We start from the raw sequence: 21,031 nt of genomic DNA on the forward strand, positions 1-21,031 counted from the left end.
TTGCAAATAAGAAAACTTTATTTTTGGCCCCTAAATTACTGGCCTGATTGTTAAACATTCCATTTTCAGGTTTTAAAGTTGTTCTTCAGGGTTCATGAAAACAACACTGATGTAGTTTAAAAAAAAAAAAAAAAGAAAAAAGAAGCCAAAAAACCCTGACACACTGTTTTTACTTGAAACAGATCTGAAAATCCCACAAAGAGTGAACTCCATCTTTCGTACGGGTGATACAATTCTTCTAAAGTTGTCTCTGGCAGCTTGAATGCTTTTGTAGTCTGTGCTTTCTGCTGTATTGGCATCTGAAAAATGGATTTAGGAAAGAGAAATAGCAAGGAAAGTGCTTTTGGAAAGGCGGCCACTGCAAACACAGAGTACGCTGGCGTATTAGCAGGTAGCTGCGTGTTCTCCTGCTGTATTGGGTGTCACTGGGGATTTCCAAGTCGGAGGTGCCTGCCCGGTCGAGGGTGCACGCATGCTCCCCGGGATAGCGCACGACCAGCGTGTTAGTCTACATCTTCATCAGCTCTTCAATTAAGCCTCTAGTATAATATAAAATCAATATTCACTCAACAGTCGATGGAAACAACTAGCCGTTAGTTGAAATCATTACCTGAATTACTGTTTCTAGTGAAATACAAATTAATCATTGCAAGGTATACATCTTAAAAAAATAATCAAAACACCCAGACAAAAATCAACACAGTCTGGATGCTCATAGGAATTACTGCTCCTTATGTGACTGGTAGAGCTGCCTGTGTGTTTCCGTAAACTCCAGCAATCCTGTAACTGATATGATGTAGTTCAGGGGCTGACGGTAATTATTTCTATTGCTGGAATCCTCTCAGGGGTGTGAGTCTACGTTGTATTAGTGAAAATATATAATAATAGGCAATTCCCATCCTGGTAAGCTCGTAACATGAATGTGCTTGTAGGATGTTCGAAGTGGGTGTAACAAGCAGAAGGTTGAGGGCCCGGGATAAACGGTGGGGTTTATCAGTAGGTTGACATGGTTTGAGCAAGAAAGCAGAAGACACAGCACGTGAGCTGCTTCCCTCAAGTGGCTCTGCTAAGGACATAGTAAAAATGCCTTTCTGTGATTTGTCGGTAGCATTGAGAGACATCTCAAGTACGCTGGATGCTTGCCATGTCTGCAGTTGCTGCTGTTATCAAAGGTTTCTCGTGTGACGGAATAGAAAAGGAAAAGTGTTTGACTGTAGGTGGGGGATGAGACACGAAGAACATTTTTGTCCGTTCAAAGTTTGGGAATCCTGATAAAGATTTACATGCTTGGATAGATTGTAGTTGTTCAATTTACTCAAGCTATATTTAATCACAGCTAACTGCGAGCCTGCTAAAACTGTGCATTGCGTTGATTTCCTTGTAGGAAAGCAAATTTAAAGAATAATTTGTTATGGTAACTTTCGGTCTGTTGGATACTGTTGTTGGGGAGTGGAGGGGGAGAGCATGGAACAGGACCCAAGCTGTCAATATGCCATTGGTAACGTTAGAGAGAAAATACTGGTTTTCCTGCTGAAGTCGGTGGTAGGTGTGTGAGAGAGGGTGTGTATTTGTATGTATATATGTATGAGTGTGTGTGTGTATGTGTTGTTGCCCTCTAATGGATAGAATCTGAATGGCTCGGCTTCGCACGCTTACATGGGTTTCTGTAGCAAAACATTATTTTCAGGGTGTCTGATGTTTTCCATTTTAGAAGGATCTTGTAATGTTTATTCATAAGTCTGATACATCTTTTGTGGGTAATGTTCCTTTAGTTTGTAAAATTAATTTGAAATTCAGCAGAAAGTCCCACAGCTTAGAGAAGTGCTTTGTCTTTGTTCTCTGAAGTTTTCTTTCAGCTAAATTATAACTGCTTAAAATTCGCTATTTTCTTTTTCTATTTTTACCATAGCGTTAAAATAATATTGGAATATGACCAGAAAGTACCGCATCTCGGTACAACGGCAACATCAACGGCCTTCGGAGAGAAGTAGATGAGTAGAGCTTTATGACCCCCGGAGCGTGCCCCTGCCTCCACGCTCCTGCTGGGAGCCCCACGGCACCCGGCTCCGCCGAGCTCCTGGGCCGTGGCTGGCAGAGGGAGCGAGATCTTCACCTCACCCTCTGCTCCACACCCTGCCTGTCGCCGCTCTTCCCGGTGTCCCCCTTCCCGGCTGCTCGCACGTGTCGTTTGTTTTCTAGAGCAAGTGGCAAAAGCGTGGAATGTCATGGGCGTAGATTGAGGTTTCAGATCTTGGCGAGATTCGTGAGAAAGTCAAGTATTCTAGGAGACTGGGTAGATTTGGGTTTGGTTTGTCTTTTAAATGAAACTATCTTTGAAGGTAACTTTAGAATAACCTGAGAAAGCAAGCTGCAGGTTAGTTGGAAATTGGATTTACAATTGTTTGTACTGAAAGTAGTCCACTTCTACGTGTCCTTTATAGTGGAATCCTAACATAGTCATATTTTTTCCATTCAATAAATACCTTTGGGAGAATTAAACTGCAGAATCACATTTCTTCTCTCTGCAGCCCTTGACTTTTCCTGTCCAAAATTTCCAGCGCTTGCTTTTGCAGTTGGATAACTGTACAGTGTTTTGAACACATAGCAGAACATTTGTTGCTAGCAGCTTTCTTCATCTCCAGTTGTAGCTGCGTGTGACTTCAGAGTAGCTGTGAGTATCCAGCAGTTATCTTCCTCCCCTCGAGGAGGTTGATGATGGTGGTGGTAGGCAGTGTGATTATTGCAAAGAGGTTCCTGGTGGATATGGATTGCAACGAGCCAAATATTCATACTTATGAAATCATGTAAATGTTCTGGAGAGACCCGCAACTGATTTCACAAAGCTCTGCTAAGGTACCTCCAGTCTCTCTGGACATTAAGTTCTGGCCGGGTCCATCTTAGTTTATGTATGATCCAATTAACAAGCTGAATCTAGGTTGGAACAGGAGAAAGAACAGTACATTAATCAAATTCCCTTGTAATGACTGTGTTTTCACAGGAACGACTTCTCTAAGGCGTGATCCAAGAAAAGGCACGCAGCACTGGCTTTCCCTGTCCTTCCCCAGCGCCGGGGTGCTTCCCTGTGCTCCGCCTGCTCGTCACAAAAGGCTCTTGTAGGGATCTGAGAGGTCACTCCTGGGAGCAAAAGAAATTGTCGCTGGGGTTTGGGCTGCTACGTTTTCCGTTCATGGTGAAAATAGAAAAAATCTGCATATGTTGAGAGAGAGACGAAGGATATTGCAGGAGCATCTTCTCAGCCCAAGATGGGGACTTTATCTGCATTTATAAATATTGGCGTTTCTCCTCTGAACATGGCGTTTCCTAGCAATGCGGGTTTTTTTTTCTGAGAATAGTTATTTTCTACTTACAATAGACTGGCAGCCATTGTTTGTATTGTTTAGGATCAATTGAGGAATTTTTCTAAATGTTATTTCGATTTGATGACTTTGTTCATCAGTGAATTACGAAAGCTCCGATTGTTGAGCGCACCAGAAGGCTACACTGCATTACTGGCTGACACGCTCCCTAATGCACGCACGTTGGGATGGCAGTAGTAATAGCACCATTAAAGAACAAAAGGTAGCAACACATAGTAGCTCTGTATCTGGCCAATCCCCTCAAATTACCATAAATATTTGAGCAATCTGAATAGTTTTGGACTCTGTAGTAAAGCCTTCCTGTTCTTATCTGGCACCGAAGGAATGTGGAATAAAGTATTCATTTAACCACGTATAAAAATATGTATGCTATGCAGTTATAATCATGTGTCATTAATCAGAAAATACTGCAGAAACTCTGACAAATTAAAAACACAAGGATGTGTCTGCAAGGGCTTTTTCAGTCATTAAAAAGCTGCTTCACCTCTCAGGCAAACTATTTAATGGCAACTTCTTGCTCAGTGTACTGACATCTTCAAAGGCTCTGACATCTGTCGGCCTTTGAACTACCATTAAAAAATATTATCCCATTTCCATTCTTTTATGCCCATTTTTTTAATTATAGCCCTTCTTTCAAGTTAGGAACATGGTTGGTTTAAATGATGCTGTCCTTTCGTTTTCAGCCACCCAGCTGCGGTTTGAATAAATTGATGTAGAATCAAAGGCGGGACTTTAAAGGGAAAAGGTTTGATGGACTTGGACTCCGAACCAGATGAGGTTTTATGATGAAAAGGGTTTAATCCCAGCACAGGCATCGCTTCTATCAGTCGAGCAGTACAAAGCGATTCATATATATAGGTTCACGAGAAATGATCTATTTTTTTTTTTAAACAGCACAGATCTCTTCAGGACTTGCAAATGTGGCATTAGCTAATATTCAGAGAGCTGATTTCCTTTCATCCACCAGAAGCTTATGATTATAGTACAGTTCTCGAATTGGAAATGAGAGCTGCAACACAGATTTAAAGCTATGCTGTCTGATTTGTATTCAATATACATGTCACTGCGGGACAAGCTGGTCTAGGCCGAGCTGGTTCGATAAAGGGAAAAACAGTCTCAGCAGCTGAAATTCGGGGCGGGGAGGGGGGGGAGGGGGAGGTACCAATTAATTCTTACCTGCTCTACCTGAGTATTGTGTCGGGTGCTTAGTAGATTACTATTGTTTCTAAAGCGGTGCCAGCAAACCCTTGTGATAACATTTCCCTGGCGTCTCTTGCATCAGAGGCTGAGAGAAAATGCGCGGCATTAATCAGTAATGGCTTCTAATGTAGTCATTTGTATGGACGGCAATGTTTGTTTTTCTGTGCATGAGTTTCAAGGAGGTTTAGCAGAGACAGCCTTGCGCTGCCTTTATAGCAGCAGCCTTCATTAACGTGGTAATTAGGCATGCATATGGAGAAAACCGAAATCTCTCTCTCCACAAATGCATCAGATGCCATTTGTCAGAAATTCCACCTCATGGCAGCCAAAAAATAATCTCTCTAATAGTTCGCTGATCTTCGGGCTTCACGTTAGTAGAAATGCGGTGGATGGGCACGGTCTCTTACTTTCACATAATCACATTGTGTCCTTCAGACCGCTGATGCTCTCCAGAAAAGTAAAAGCAGTAGATCTGGAAAGTCTGCAAATATTCTCCTCTGAAAGGACTGTGCGGCGTTGTTGTGCGGGAGGAGACCGCTGCCTTCTCTGCTCTGCCTCCGGCCAACAGCGTCTCCCTCACGCCCTCCCCACCGCCGCTGTTCCCTGCCAGAGGGTTCCGTTTGGGAGTAATACATTGTTCCTCATCTCTTCATGCAGTTTTTAAGTTGGGTTTTTTGGGGGGGAGGGGGCGGGGGTAGTAAATATAAACATGGACCTGTATAAATGGATATATTTAATGGGTTCTTTGATTTTACAGGTATTTCATGCAATTTGCGTGTTTAGTGTGTATTTTGATTTTACATTTAAGCTATATATTAATATTTATTCAAAGTACACTAGATTCAAAACAGTTGCATAAATAAGTCTGAAGAAATAATTGCCCCAGGCTGCAGTGGCCTATTTGTCATTCTGAAAACGAAAGTGGCATCTACTGAATTCAAGGACAAACTGAGAAGGATGAAAAGGATAGAGATCAATGTAAAGGAGCCGGAGGAAGCTGCTGAGCCAAAAATACTCTCGATTCCAAGACAAGAAATGTTATGCACACAGTTTTCGTTTAGTTTGTACAGATCATCCTGGGATTGATCTTGTCTTTCTGAACTGGCAGCTGTGGAGCATGATGCTTCCTAAAGGTCTCTGAACTCAGAGGAGCTGCTGTGGAGATGATGGGAACAGCGCAACCACCACTTGAGGATGAAGGTGCAGAAGGGGAGACAAGAAATGGCGTCGGCTGTGTGTGCGCGCGCTAAAGAGGATAGGTACCACCAGCTGATGCCTTTGACTCCAGCCTAACACCTAGGTTAGAGTGAAGACTTCCTCCTCTGGGACTTTCAGCCTCAAATGGAGGTGACACATTTATCTCTTTTGATGAGGATTGACACTAAAGATGGTCAACTGGAATGTGCTTCTTCCAATTAGGAGCTGATTTCAAAAAGGAGAAAGTCAAAAGCTGCACGTGTGTGTAATTCTCCATCTTAATGGTGTAAGCAGCTAAAGTACAGATAGGAATTTACCACAACTCATTGACTTACAGAAATACCGCAACTGTCGTTACTGCCTTCCAGAAATGAGGGGGTTTGGGAAAGTTAGAAGCTGATTATGTCTTTAAAATCTAAACCTGTGACACAATTTTGATTTCTGAAGCTGCTGGATTTCAGGGTTTCTGCCCACACGTATTGCCATTCATGAGACCGAGAATGAGGACTGCATGCTTGGGTAAAGGCTGTCATCTTCACTGTAGCAGCGTGACATCAGTAATGAGAGAGGTTCCTGGTGTATTAGGTTCTTTAGCAGAGCAGAACAGTACGCACAGGCTAGTACATTCAAGTCACCTTTAGTCATTGGCCCAAAGAATAACAGCGTTAGGTTCCATAGTCGTCTTGCTCTAATTATGCTGGAGTTTTGAAAAATTTATCTTTTTCACCTTGATTAACAGTCAGGGCAGAGCTTGGGCAGTAGCACGAACTTCGAGTCTTCCTCAAGTCCCTCAAGTGCCTGTTGAGGACGTGCTCATGGCAGATGACCCCAATGGGAGTTAGTGTCCAAAGTTTGCGTTCCTACAAGTATTAACTTCAGGAGCCGAAGATGGGAGATATCGTAGGCGTGAGCAGCGTGTTGCTTAGGCTTTGTGCCTGCATCTTGTCTTGTGTTTGCCCTGCCAAGTTGAGCGATCGATGCCATTGCCATCACAGTCACCATAACACCCTTGCGGGATGCGTGGGGTAAAATTTCTGGAATACTCAAAAGATGTATGTGTTTTGAGCAGTGATTTAAATGAATGCATGCAACAGAGAAGCGTGTGATGCTTTTCGGGGTGGATTTTTTTGGGGGGGAGGTGGAGTTGTTTTGTTTGGGTTTTCTTTTTAATTACAGTGAAGTCTTTTCATTAGTTGACAGCGCAAAGACATTTTTCATAGACAGTACAGCCTGTACCTCTTCTGGGGACAAATTAGGAATTATCGTACGTTTAATTTTGCTGCCTCATAGAGATGAATGTCCGTAGTAATCCTTAATTCTGTAATACATCATGTCTGCATTTAAATCAGAGTTGTATGTTGTTCAGGAAGTGCTAAAGCTTTTAAATTTAATATGTGGAAAATTTAAATGCAAATGTTTTTCAAAAGCTTTGACTTAGGGGATGCTGGACACAGAAATACTCTGTCGGATTGACAGGTAGCTCTTCCCAGTCTGCTGCAGAGATCTTTAGCCTCCATTTCTGTATTCCATTGCAGGAAAGTCCTATCCTTCCTTAAATATCAGTAACTTGTCTTCAGTTTCAGGACACACTTTGCTCCAATATTATTTCAGAACAGAATATATCTTTAAGGTTAATCTGAAAGGCATATTTTCCTTTCACATCCTGAAATACAGAAAGTAAAGGTTTATATTTTTTCACAAAGGAAAATGGGGAAACTACACGTGTTTGGTGTAATTTTCATCAGTCATCATTTAGGGACAGATTCTTATGGTTTGTGTGATACAGCAAACCTGGTATTACATAGAGATTTTTATTTATTTTTTTTAGCCACTCTGTATTGTATCTATACTCAGCTCTCACAAGTCATTTTAGTGGTTCACTGCATTAAGCAGGTATTTATGGCCAATTTTTTTTTTCTCCATCATATTTAAGTTACATTAGTGTAGGTATGTAGATTACTAGGGGCCAAGTTGAGTGTCTTCTTTAAATTTCTTAGCAAAAAGACAGAAAGAAATGAGCCCTCCACCTGGTCTTTTCCAGGTAGGTCTCTTAATGGTCTTATTCAAATCATTTTCTACAAATAAAAATGCAAATGTAAACATTTCTTTCGTCAAATAAGGAGGGGAAAAAGAAGGCTGGATGTTTTAATTTTTGACTCACTAATCTATTTCGAAGCAAAGACAGTAAATCAGGTAATAGAAACTGTTCTGGATCTGTGTTCCAGGCAAGAGGGCCAAGTCTTTTCCAGGGCTTCGAACTGTTAAATGGAAAATTTATTTCCATTTATCTCAATTTCAACTTGGTAAGTAATCCTTTCACTCACCAGTGCACCGTATTGTTTAGGTACACGGGTAGGCTCGAGGTTCTGCCATTTGACTAAAAATCATTTTCTTAGGAAGGCAGCGACAATAACCAACCTATATGAAGTTCTGCTTTCTGGCTGCTGTTAACTAAATTAGAATCAAATGGACTTATGTAAATTAAGAAATCAAAATAAGCTCTGTTAATTTTAAGCTCTTTGTGGAGCTGTTCATATGGATGTCTGATTTTCTTTCTTTTTCTCCCCCCCCCCCCCCCCCCCCCCCCGCCTTTTTTTAAAGACCAGTAGTTTGTAGCTTAAGTGCCATTTACATTAACTGGGATTTAGGCAGCTAACTGGCTTCTTTAAAAGTTCAGATGTATTTCAGTGCACTCCGTTTGGAAAAAAAGATCAAAATTTGTTGTTTTGCTTAATACCAAGTCACAGCAGATCTTGGGCATTTGCTACCTCGTTCTCACATGTAGTTATAGATGTAGAAACAAGAATGGTGACAATATTTTCCATGTAACTTTTCCTCCTGGCATTTTGATGCTTGTGTCTTGCAGATTTCTTCTGAGTCTTCAGAAATATATGGCAAAGTTAGTGAACAGTCTGGGGTTTAGATGTCATTAATTTTATAGAAAATGGAGCTCAGCAGAAGCTGACTTTGCTTGATTGTTCTTCCTGAGTCAACACTTCCATCGTGTTTCAGGAACATGCTTAAGCTGTAGAACAAGAGTATGCAACATACAGCAAATGCATTACTAGGAAATAAAATTTAAAGAGCGTTGGACTTTTGGGGGGACTATATTAAGTGCAGGCGCAAAAATTGAAGTTGACTGTGGTTTGAATATGATGAAAGAGTGACGTTTAGCCTCCAGCAGCGCTGTGCAGGTAGGGTGGTGTTAAAGCTGCCCCCGCCCCTGACTAACACCCTCGGAGACACAAAATAAGCAAGGTTGGTAGGAATATGCTTTTATCAGATTCATAACTGTTAGAGGCGTTTTTCAGAGCATACAAAGTGCTGAAACAGTCCAAGTAAAGAATCTTACAAAGGAGGTTTGACGTTTAAAAGCAGCTTAATGCTGTTAAAATTAATAGAATAAATGTGTAAGTTAGCAGCTCAACACCTCACTTTACAAGTCCTGGTGGATATTTTCAAGAGAGATGTCAGAGTTACATTTGCAAAGGTGGGAAAAGCCGGGATTGTGCTGAGATGGAGTTGATAGACCTTTGCGTAAGCCCTGTAATACAGGGATTCCGACTTTACACCGCTGAGCAGCAGGCATTTTACTGTTAGGACTATGGTTGCCATCTACGTTGCTTTTACTGGAGCTTTTTCGGCACTGAACGTTCGTCTGTTTGGGTCTAGAGAACTGCCACTCTGTAGGCGATGCAGTTAGTGGGCACAACTTTGGTTTGTGTAACAGTTTTCCTCCAAGAGAATACCTCAACTTGATATTATACAGCCTGATTTATAAACTGTGAGCATTTGATTTATGAACGAATTCATAACTTCATCCCTTCACTGAAACGTAGTCATTTATAGGATAAAGGTGTCTTCTAGTTAACAAGTTGGGCAATAGCACCACCGTTATGGAAAGAATTGTTTTTTCCCTCAAGAATGAGGGCACTGAAGTAGGCACAAAATACTGCATAAGTGTGTAACAAAAGGCATCTCTCTGAGTCCTGAAGTTTTAGCTTCGCTGGTATTTTAGCGTTTCCAGGGCGTGCTAGACTAGTGACCAGGACTCCTTAGAGCTACGGCGATGCTCGCGGGGCTCCTGCGCCTCCGTGATTTCCTGCGGAAGAGCTTGCACAGCCCCATGCTTTTTGGAAAATCCGCTCAGCGCTCCTAGGCGGGGAGGCCAACCTGTGGGTCATTGAACTGTTGTTCATTTCCACTTCGTTTCACACCATTTCATTTATCTGCTCCCTTAATTACCGTATTTATGGGCCTATGTGTTCTTACCCAAAAGGCTTTTAAACTTGACAGTGTAATAGATTGCGCTGTGAAAGCTAAATAGCTGTTTATTACTTATCCCTGTTAATTTGCGCTCTGCCACATCATTACCCATGTGATAATGTGCGTGACATTTGCAGAAGTAGTTTTCTTTGCAAGTCAAATCTATCTTTTTAAGGATTCGTAATATTGACAAATTGCTGATTTTACCAGTCACAAGAAAAACTGGATAAGAAATTCTTAAGCTATTTTAATTGAAATTGCTGTGGCATAGAAAATATTTTCAGTGTATTTGGTTAAAATTGAGATAATTGAGCTAATTACAAAGCTTTATTTAGAAGATGGCATCAAAAACTTGAGTTAGTAGATTTTAATGGCTCTTGCTAATTCAAATTTTTTTTAAAGATCAGTTTAGCTTTGATATCTCTTCAGATTTAGATTGTAGCTTAAACAAAGATTCCCCTTTCAGCTCTGCCGTGTACCCTTTGCATCATTGTTGTGTTGCAAAGGAGCCACAAACATAGGTGCCGGCTGGCTGAGCTGCCCAGTTGACATTCATCTGGCACGGAGAAAAGTGGGTATACTGGGACCGGTGAGTCCGGCTCAGTAGGATGCTTTGCAGGCAAAAAGATCAGAGCGCCGTTCGGGCTGTGCCTGGTGCTGGTGCTGCACTTGGTCACCTCACTCTGTTATCTCTTAAGGGTAAAAATCACGGGGGTGGTTCCCTAAAACCAGAATGAGATCAAGTGGGAGACCAATGGCTGTGACTTGCTGAAACTGCAGCCCTAAGATTCATTAATATAAACCAATTTTGTTTTAAACACAAATCAGCATTACTCATCTTTGAAGTTCTTACAGCTACACGCTTTTCTTAGCTTAGACCTGCAGACAAATAATATTCGTTTACTTTTTTAGCATTCTTTTATGTTAGATGCAGTCCTTATTTTTGTGATGGTAAAGAAGCTCATATTATCTGTTTCTCAGCACTTTGTAAAGCTTTGTTTATTAATAAAAAAGCTAAAGTAGTTCAGATTCCTACTTTCGACAGCTAGTCCTTTCTAAGGTATTGTACACTAAATATGTCACCAGTTGCTGCATAACTGGGACGGGATACTTCATCCACCTCTTCTGGGATGTCGCACTGATCATGGGTAAAAAGGGAGTCATTGTCACCACTGAATCACTGAGTGCTTCTACTTTGTTCCTTGTTTTCCTTTCCTTCTTCATCATCAAAGTGAGATTTGTTTTTACTACGGACTTCCTTTCCCTTGACTGGACTGATCTCCTTTCAAAAATAATCCTCTACCCAATAACAAATGTTATGTATAACCCATCCGTCTCTGCCACATCACACATAACAAGACACAAAGAAACAAATCTCCCTTTCAGAAGGGCTCAGCCGATGGTCTCGCAGAATGCACTGTTCAAATGCGTGTGCCAATGTAACGTTCTTCCAGGTGAGAAAGCGCTGAGAAGGTGTTGGGCGCACGGGGGCACAAGCTGCACAGCGGTGGTTCAAATCGGGCTCTTACTTAGGGGCTAATATTTTAGGTTATTGTCCTAGAAAGGGTCATTGTGATCATTTAACCCAACAGTTCGCGTTTGAAATAAGTCCATGGAACCGCTCAGAGGTTTCGGGGCTTTTTGTTGGGTTTTTTTGAACCGTTAGGCGCAAGCAAAATTAAACACACCAAATTGAGACCCATGCAGTCATCTCCAGCTGAAGCCAAGTTCGCCCAATGCGGAAAACTTTTGGAACTCAGTTTGAAGAGTCGTCATGATCCACTTGAGAAATGCGGCGGTCTTTAAAAGGGATACTTGTTTTTCATCAGGCTGAGTACGCTCCGCAGTGAAGAGTGACGAAGGGGTATTGCAACTTTGTCTGCGGGGAGGTGTTAGTCACTTACTGTAAAAACTGCTGAAGCAACACCTAAATGACTCTAGATCTGAGCCTCGGGGAATAAGTTAAGAGTGGATTTGATCTTAACTCTGCAGTGCCTTGTTTTTGTGAGTTTTCAATGCCCTCAACACTATTTGAAGCTAAATACGGTGATGGGGTGGATGTGGTTTGGTGCGTAACACATTGAGAGGGAGACAGTGAAGTCCGTGTATTCCATCACTGTGAGTATAAAAGCTGCGGTCACGCTCCAGCCTCTTCCTTAGAAACCGAGCCAAGTCGATGCTTCGTTTGTTGAAGTACGAGCTCCTGAAAAATAAAGGAAATATTTATTTTTTAAATTTTTTTTTTTTTTAAATTAGGCTGTAGTCATTCGGTCCATTTCTCATCTCTGTTGCATGTAACTGCAACAGAGTTTCAGACATCAGCAACAGATTTTAATTTAAACTTTTTGCCAGCCTTATATTTTCTTATGCAATTTACTTTTTAAAATTAAGAGCACATGTTTTCCTTCCAAATAACATGCAGAACATTTATTGGCTTTTTAAATAGGCCAAAGTGAGTGAGCAACCTTCTCTTTTTCTTTCAAGTCTATTTTTTCCCTACAGGCAAATTGCTGTGGGCTCATGACCCACCCTTTTTATGACACTATTTCAGCACAGATATTCTTAGTTAGAATTCTAAGTTGTTCCTTTGAAACAGAAATAGAAATCTGCATCTCGGCTAGCAGTTTCCTCAGCTATGGGATTGTCATACGTGCATACACATACATACAAGCGTGCCGGGTAAATTCATAGGAAATCTCTACCCTGTCACAGAGTGGACTTTACATATTTGAATTTTTGCTCCATTTGGGATACTCTGTAAGCTAGTGGTTTCTTTCTGTTTGTTTTTCTTTATGTGGATTAATAGTCATTTCACAAAATGCTTTCTTGTTTGGAGCGTGCAGCTATGGCGTGGCCATCCTGTGGAATCGCTGTGAACTTCGCCCTTCTTTGGAAAAAAGATATCGATCTCTTTTATTTCCTCTACTTGTGCCCATCCAACCAAAATAAAGACTATAACATTTTGATCCAATGAAAAAATGGCAGCAAGCAGCAATAACATTTTGGACCTGTTATATAGTGTGAAGTCTTTATTTCTTATGTTTAAGCCTTATGTTTAGCACGAGAGCAAGTTGCTCTGGTCGAGTCTTTAAGATGTGTATTTCTCACAGCAGCTCTCGTGCCCCAGTTATTGTTTGGACCACGGAAACAATTTGTTAAGCTCAGTTCACAAGCATCGATTTGAGCAGCTAGGAAAAGAATTTAAGAAACCAATACTGAGAAAGAGGATTCGGTTTTACAAACAAACCAAGCAAGTGTCGTGCCTTCAGATCTCGGGCACGAGAAGGGAGATTTTGTAATTGCATCTTTTGTTTTCCCGCAGAATCGTTAAGAAAAGGCAGTTGCTCTTAAGTTTTATGTTTCATGGATTTTTCACAACTTGAGAATTATGTCATCTTGGGGGGTTTTGTTTCCTATAAGTACTAATTTGCCTACGTTTAAAAGTCTAATAATAGTTTATTACCCCTGGCACGTGGAATAGCAGAATCTTAGTGACGGAAAGTTTGGGATTCGTGTCCTTTAGCAGTTTGAAGATACCCGTGTCACACAAAGTTGTCTGGAGCAGCAAGTTGTTCGGTTGTAAGCTGCTTCTGCCAGTGACTTTGTTTATGGGAAAAAATAATCTGGCTGTGAGAACTAGACTTATTTTAAAGTAATTGACAAGAACTGCGGCTGTGATCCTCAACATAAGCTTTTTCCAGTCACTTTGGAGAGATTAGATGGCTCTTAACATCATCTTACCAGCAGTGAAGTCGCTCCAAAAGGACTCCTTTAATCATATTAGTTTCGCTGCCATCACCCCGTCTTCAGATTCTTTCTTCTTTCCTAATAGAACCAAATCTGCTTTTGCCATCTATGAGGTCCAACATTAATGCTCCTTTGCATATTAATTACTGGTACTTTACCTGTAACATTCAGCCCACTATCTTTTGGCTCCCTAGTTTTGAATCTGAGGGCTCAGAGCTGCTTTTTCCATGTGGCAGCAGAAAACACTATGTTGTGCTATTTTTCTAGCGGCTTTGTATAAGAAGTATTGAATATAGAACAAAGTAGAGCAGAAAGGCCTAACAGTTGAGTCAGGAAATCACTCGGTCTCTATTTTGGCTTGCAATACGATTTATGAATGAGTTTTCCCTGTGTTATAAGAAGTTAGCTTTGGCTCCTTAGCCTAAATATTTTATCAAACTTTTTTGGAAACTTCTGAGCAACGTAATGTCTTAGTTTCGCTTATACAGGAAGAAAAAAATAAAGGAAGCTCTCTGTTTTAAAAAAGAAGGAAGGAAGGGGGGAAAAAAAAGGAAGGTGGTAGTGGAGGGAGAATGAGCTCTCAAAAAGAGCTCTCACAGATTAAAAGATAATTGTTACTATTCCAGGCAGGACATGCATTGGAACGGCTATTAAAAAACCCAAATGCTACTACTTGTGTCAGTTTAGAACTCAGACCGTGGCATCCTATAGAAATTGTAGCTCTGCAGCGTTTCTTTGGTTAAGTAAAAGCCAGTTAGGCTAACGTTTTGTTGTGATCTGGAGGTGAAATTATTTTCCAAAAGAGTTATAAAAGTAGATTGTAGATTATAATTATAGGCTGAAATGAACTTTGCATTTTAGTCTGTACAATTATATACTACAATGTACTTTACATTTTTAGTCTGTATACAGATTTAAAAAATTAAACGTGTAGAGGAAAAGATCAGGAAAGGAAGGAAAGGGTCTAGCGCAGATTACACTATATGAAACACATGTTTGAGATAATGCCGATATAGCTGAAGTATGTGGCCTGTGTTATACTTCTGTATACAAATGATGTGCTCATTCCATCTCTACGCATACACACACACAATTTTACCTTTGACATAGTAGGGAATAATGCCAGTGAGTAATTAAGAAAGCATGGAAGCAAAAGTCAGTCCTGTGACACGTTTCTGAGATGGTTAATATTATTTAGTACATGTTACAGCTGTGATAGTCAAAGGACAAAACTGAAGGTTTGAGGGGAGACGACGTGTCTTTTATTACACCATATAGTTCAAATAGTTTGAAAAAATAGGAAAACTTTCAAGCCTGGATTTTTCTCTCTCAGATCACAGTATTTATAACAATCTGTCTTGGGATATTAATGTACGAGGCGATGTTTCTGAGAGTCATTCATTTCCCAGCTTTGGTCAGAAATGAACGTTTCTTTTTCAAAGATTTGTAGTAATGTGGTTTTCAAAGACTGCAAATAGATGATTTAGCTGAATACAGACAGTATATTAAAAATGTCTAAAGAAGAAAAATAGTAGTTGGAGAGAGAGATCAGTTCAGAGCTCTAGAAGCAGTAACTGGCGTTCCAGGGCAATGGGATCTTTAAATACACAGTAATTTTCATCAGTTTTTCTTATGAAACCTTTAATAAGCTTGAGCTGAGTCACCTACATCTGTTTGGTAGAACATCAGTTTCTCATCTCAGTATTATCACATCCTCCGTGAAAGAATCACAGAATCATAGAATGGTTTGGGTTGGAAGGGACCTTGAAGACCGTCCAGTGCCACCCCCTGCCCTGGGCAGGGCCACCTCCCACCAGCCCAGGTTGCTCCCAGCCCCGTCCAACCCGGCCTTGAACACCTCCAGGGATGGGGCAGCCACAGCTTCTCGGGGCACCCTGCGCCAGGGGCTCACCGCCCGCACAGGGAAAAATTTCTTCCTAATATCTCATCTAAATCTGCCCTTTTCCAGTGTGAAGCCATTCCCCCTCCTCCTATCACTCCATGCCCTTGTGAACAGTCCCTCCCCAGCTCTGCTGTACCCCTTTAGGCACTGGAAGGGGCTCTGAGGTCTCCCCGGAGCCTTCTCTTCTCCAGGCTGACCCCCCCCACCTCTCCCCACCTGTCCTCCCAGCAGAGGGGCTCCAGCCCTCCCAGCATCTCCGTGGCCTCCTCTGGCCCCGCTCCAACAGCTCCGTGTCTTTCCTCTGTTGGGGGCTCCAGAGCTGGAGGCAGTATTCCGGGGGGGTCTCACCAGGGTACAGTAGAGAATTCCAGGGAACTGCACAATTACTTGTGGAACGGGGAGGAAAAAGGGGAAAATACTGTGTGAGGTTTTGAGTGAAAATGCTCATTTTCAGAATTATATTTCTGAATGAAGACACATATGTGGTTGCACTGTCATACATTGCAATTGGCGGTAAGGTCAACGGTTTTGTGTTACAGAAACGGTGCTCCTGTGTTTTCTTTAAGAAGCTACGGAAGAAATGCAGTTAGAAAAGTAATTAATGAGCGTTATATGCAAGTGTAAATCTAAAGTAATAAATGTATACTCTACGGCTACTGTAAAGTAGCGATATGTATTCTGTATACTTCAGGAGTAGCACAGCTTTACCGCGTGTAACCTCCATTCCGTACCCTTCCCAGTTCCCCGTGGAAGGCAGTGGGCTGTTCTGCTCCCGCTCCCGCGTCCCCCGATGCCGCTGCACAACACGTGTTGCTCCCATGGACTGAAGGATGGTCTGTGATTGCACAAGAGTGCTGCAGATTCTGAAACCTGTCTTGTGTTTTAAAGGCCGTATGTCTTATCTGTACTGTGTTTGCGGAGTCTGAAGGGTTCTCTGCAGTGGCCCGTGGCCCGCTCTCGCCGTGCTCCAGTTCCCTCATCTGGAGGAGGAGGTTCTTCGATACGTTCCTGGTGCACATTAGCACATTATGGTGAAATACAGTCTATAATCTGTAGCAGCGATTGATAAATGCTTGGTGAACCACTGACATCTCATTAGAAGGTGGCAGGTCATTTCTTAAGGAAAATAAAGGCATGGACATTAGACTAGCAGAGTCTACTTGGAGGTCAATAACGAGTGGTGTCCCTCAGGGGTCAGTACTGGGTCCAGTCTGTTCGATGTATTCATCAATGACCTGGATGAAGGGATAGAGTGTACCATCAGCAAGTTTGTTGATGACACGAAACTGGGAGGAGTGACCGACACACCAGAAGGCTGTGCCGCCTTACAGCGTGACCTGGACAGGCTGGAGAGTTGGGCAGAGAGGAACCTTGTGAAATTCAACCATGGCAAGTGTAGGGTGCTGCATCTGGGGAGGAACAACCCCGTGCATCAGTACAGGGTGGGGGCTGACCTGCTGGAGAGCAGCTCTGTGCAAAGGGACCTGGGAGTCCTGGGGGACAACAGGATGCCCACGAGCCAGCAGTGTGCCCTGGTGGCCAAGAAGGCCAATGGCATCCTGGGGGGCATCAAGCAGAGTGTGGCCAGCAGGTGGAGGGAGGTCATCCTCCCCCTCTGCTCTGCCCTGGGGAGGCCACATCTGGAGCACTGTGTCCAGTTCAGGGCTCCCGGGTTCCAGAAGGACAGGGAACTGCTGGAGAGGATCCAGCAAAGGGCTACAGAGATGATGAGGGGACTGGAGCATCTTTCTTATGAGGAAAGGCTGAGGGACGTGGGGGCTTTTGAGTCTGGAGAAGACTGAGGGGGATCTTCTCAAAGCTCATCAATCCCCAAAGGGCGGGTGCTGGGGGATGGGAACAGTCTGTTTCCGGTGGTGCCCAGTGACAGGACAAGAGGGAACGGGCACAAACGTGACCATGGGCAGTTCCATCTCAACCTGCGGAGGGACTTCTCTCCTGTGCGGGCGGCAGAGCACTGGCACAGCTGCCCAGAGAGGGGGGGAGTCTCCCCCTCTGGAGCCATTCCAAACCCGCCTGGAGGTGTCCTGTGCCACTGCTGGAGGTGCCTCTGCTCTGGCGGGGGGTGGCACTGGGGGGGCTCCAGAGGGCCCTCCCAGCCCTGACCAGTCTGGGATTCTGGGATTCTGTGAGAGGCCAAGGAAGGGGACAAAGGGTCCTCGGTGTCTCCTTCCTACCCCACCTAACAGCCTGCCTGAGAAAATCAAGTGCCTTTTGTTTTGTGGGTTTTGGCATTTTGTTTTTCTTACTTCGTTTGTTCTTTATTTCAGGTTATCTGTGATATGGAGAACCAAATCCACAAGCTGAGGGAAGAGCTTATCCAGGTGAACGCTCAGCGGAAGCAGCAGCTGCTGGAGCTGAGCCATCAGTGGGAAGAGGAGAAGCAGAGGGTGGCTCGAGACCATGAGACGGCGCTGAAGAAGCTGAAAGTGGAGGCAGAAAAAATCACGTTAGACCTGAAAAAGACACATGCGACAGAAACAGAGAAGGCCTTGGAAAAGGTAAGAGGTTTGCATGGGGCTGCTTCTCGTGGCACGGCAAAAGGGGAGCAATCACCCCAAAAGTCAGATAAGCCCCAGTTTCACTGAGGACAAATGTTTAGGGGTCACTTGAGTTGAAAAAACAGATGTATGCTGTAGGTCTGGCATTGGATGACGCAATCACAGCACGAGTATGGAAAGTTTTGTGGTTCTATAATGAAAGATGACTTCTCCTTCGGACACGCAGCGGCGGTGGTGGCTGCTGTAGCTGCGTTCCCCGCAGCTGCTGGGGCAGCACCTTCCCGCCGTGGGGAGCGCGGAACCGGGACGACTGTGTGGTGCTCAGGAGCTGGCGGGACTTTAAAAATCCAGCTGATTTCAAAGGCAAAGCCAGCCAAGGACCAGGCTGATCACTTTTCCTTTGCTGGAACAAAGAGTGGAACGGGCGGTTCCGTCTAACTGAGCTTTTTCTCCCTTAAAAAGCGGGAAAGTTCTTAAGGAGGAAAAATTTCAGGCTAAAACTGCGAGGAAATAGGGTCTGGTTGCTAACAATGGTTGGTCTACTTTTGCCTCTGTGCATCGGGTGAGCAAGGATGCTGTGAAAGGCTTGAAAATAGAAATTAATGTTTCAGATACGGCAAGGCTTCCCTCCCCGTTGTGTTCAGGGGGTCCCTGACTGCTCATCAGGGCTCGCTGAGCATCCCCTCGGATTCGTTCCCCTCAGTTCAAGTATTTCACCACGTTAGGGATGATATGAGCTAAAACATGCGAGTTTTATTTCAAAAGCTAAATGAAAAAAACCCCTACTTAATATTTATGGTAGACGTTGTGTATATGTAAGCAGATCGTTGTTGAAGTGTCTTTTATATGCATTAATGTAATAAATCAAACACTTTATTGCAAAAAGTGGTGTACAGTGGCACAAATTAACAATCTGCATATACTGTTGGAACAGCCTTTGTGAAAGTGACATTTCATTTACCTGCATCAGGTTCTTGGTCTGTAATTTTAAACAGCATTCGGAGGATTATGTTGGCAATCAGCCAGCCTGAAGCCATTAAAATGGCTGTGATCAACAATTCAGAATCTTTTCTGAATGTAAGGAAAGCTCCGCTTGGCATAATTATTTAAAGCCAAGGTCACAGAAAGTATTTAAACCTTTGAAATTCATCATTAAAGGATTAATTTTAACTCAGGAAGACATTGTCATTTTTGCTTAAAAATGGAATTTGAATCTCAATTCTTTTCTTTCTTTGATCTTTTTTTTTACATGTGTAGTATAGCAAAAGAAAAGTTAACTTCTTTACATCCTCAAATTAAAGTTACAAATAATCCTTCATAGGGCGATATCTTTAATAGTCTTGAATTGTCATTTCTGTCAGAAATACTATTTTTTTTAATTTGTTGGAATTTTTCTATTTTTCAAAAAAAATTGCTAATTTTAAGCTATATTAACTGCTATTGAATTATTTTTTTTTTATTTAACCTACTTCCCTATTTTTACCTCTAATCAGAAGAGCACATGTTGAGTAAAAGATAGGAGGGGAAAAAAAAGTATCTCCGTTGGAAAGTCTTTCGCAGACGTGTGAAAATACCTTGCATTACCTTCAAATCTCCATTTACCGTTCTGCTTCGTTTCGGTCTTCCAAATGTAGAGCTGTGGAAATTGGCCACAAAGTCCAAAAGTCAAAGTAGCTTAGAAGGCAAAGTCCATTTAAAGCTCAAAAGTTAGAGTTTCAGCTAACTTAGTTCCAATCTTGATCCTATTAAAGTCCGCGGAACTGTGATGAAGGAGATTCTCTCCAAGAGGGGGAGAGGGGGAGGGAAGCATCCTAATTGCAGCATGAGTCTTGGAACTTGGTTGTAGAAGTCGTTTTATTTTTCTAGCAAATCTTGTTACCTTGACATTTAGGACGATATGGGAGAAAAATTTGTCCTCTAAATTTACTTTTTTCTGCCAGTTCTGTAAAGATTGCTTAAAAATCCAAGGGGAAGCTGAATTTCCCTGTTTAGGCGTGGAACATCTGACTGTCCAGATTTTCTGAAGGTCAGTCCGTTCCCAAGTGAAGGATCTCATTCCTCTGTGGTCTCTTTTGTGAGTAATACTCATTTCTGCGTGGATTGCTTCGTGTAATTGTGGACCGCTGTTCACGTGAACCTGATGAAATACGAAAGAAATGGCTAAAACTTAAGTGAAAAGCAAAATTGAAGTCCCAACGGGTAGGAGGAGATATAGGATTCATATGGTATTGCCCTCCCTATAGCGCTGCTGCAGCGGGATGGGAAAGGGGGAGAGTGGGGGGCAGAGATAGAGGAACAGTTTCCAGAATTTTATTAGAAATTAAATACCGGGCATTGAAATATTTGTTCATATTTGTAGACAGCTTGTCAATATTTAGGGACACATAATTTAATTTACTAAGTTCTTTATTTTTCTGTTGCTTAAAAATCTCAACTTTAAAGATAGCACGTTGTTTATTGTAATATTTTGGTTGATTCCTTTTGTTCGTGATTTCAGCGTACGGTGCCAGAAAGTTGCCCAGTAAGCGTGGTACGGTAATGTTTTTGAACCCGTGATTCTAAAAGCAAAGATCTTTTGACAGTTATTGTATCTCCCGATCAGTAGGGAACGAGAAGTGGGAAAATATTTAACGGGTTGCCAAATGGCGCTGTGTAACCTGCACCACAAGAAAAATAAACAGGGCATCTGTTGTTGTGGAAATAGTAATAAAGGGAAAAGTCCGTAATTTTCCAGTGACCTCCCCTGTCGCAGGTGTTATTTTCAATTAAACACCCCTTTCTTACAAAGTGAGCTATAGCTGACCTGAAGAAGCCCATTGGGA

The 21,031-nt window shown here is 42.4% G+C and overlaps 1 protein-coding gene across 1 annotated transcript in view; it reads left to right on the top strand.

Moving 5' to 3' along the window:
- The window catches only part of CEP112 (centrosomal protein 112), a gene marked incomplete at its 5' end in the record, with an annotated part of 177,864 nt that overhangs the window by 93,801 nt on the left and 63,032 nt on the right, over positions 1–21,031 (top strand). The window contains one exon of the mRNA XM_082492412.1: positions 17,979–18,209. Within this exon, the coding sequence (XP_082348538.1) occupies positions 17,979–18,209 (231 nt within the window). The remainder of the gene's footprint in view (positions 1–17,978; positions 18,210–21,031) is intronic.

Source organism: Vanellus vanellus, assembly GCF_965231255.1.
Source record: "Vanellus vanellus genome assembly, chromosome: 17".
Classification (NCBI taxonomy): domain Eukaryota; kingdom Metazoa; phylum Chordata; class Aves; order Charadriiformes; family Charadriidae; genus Vanellus; species Vanellus vanellus.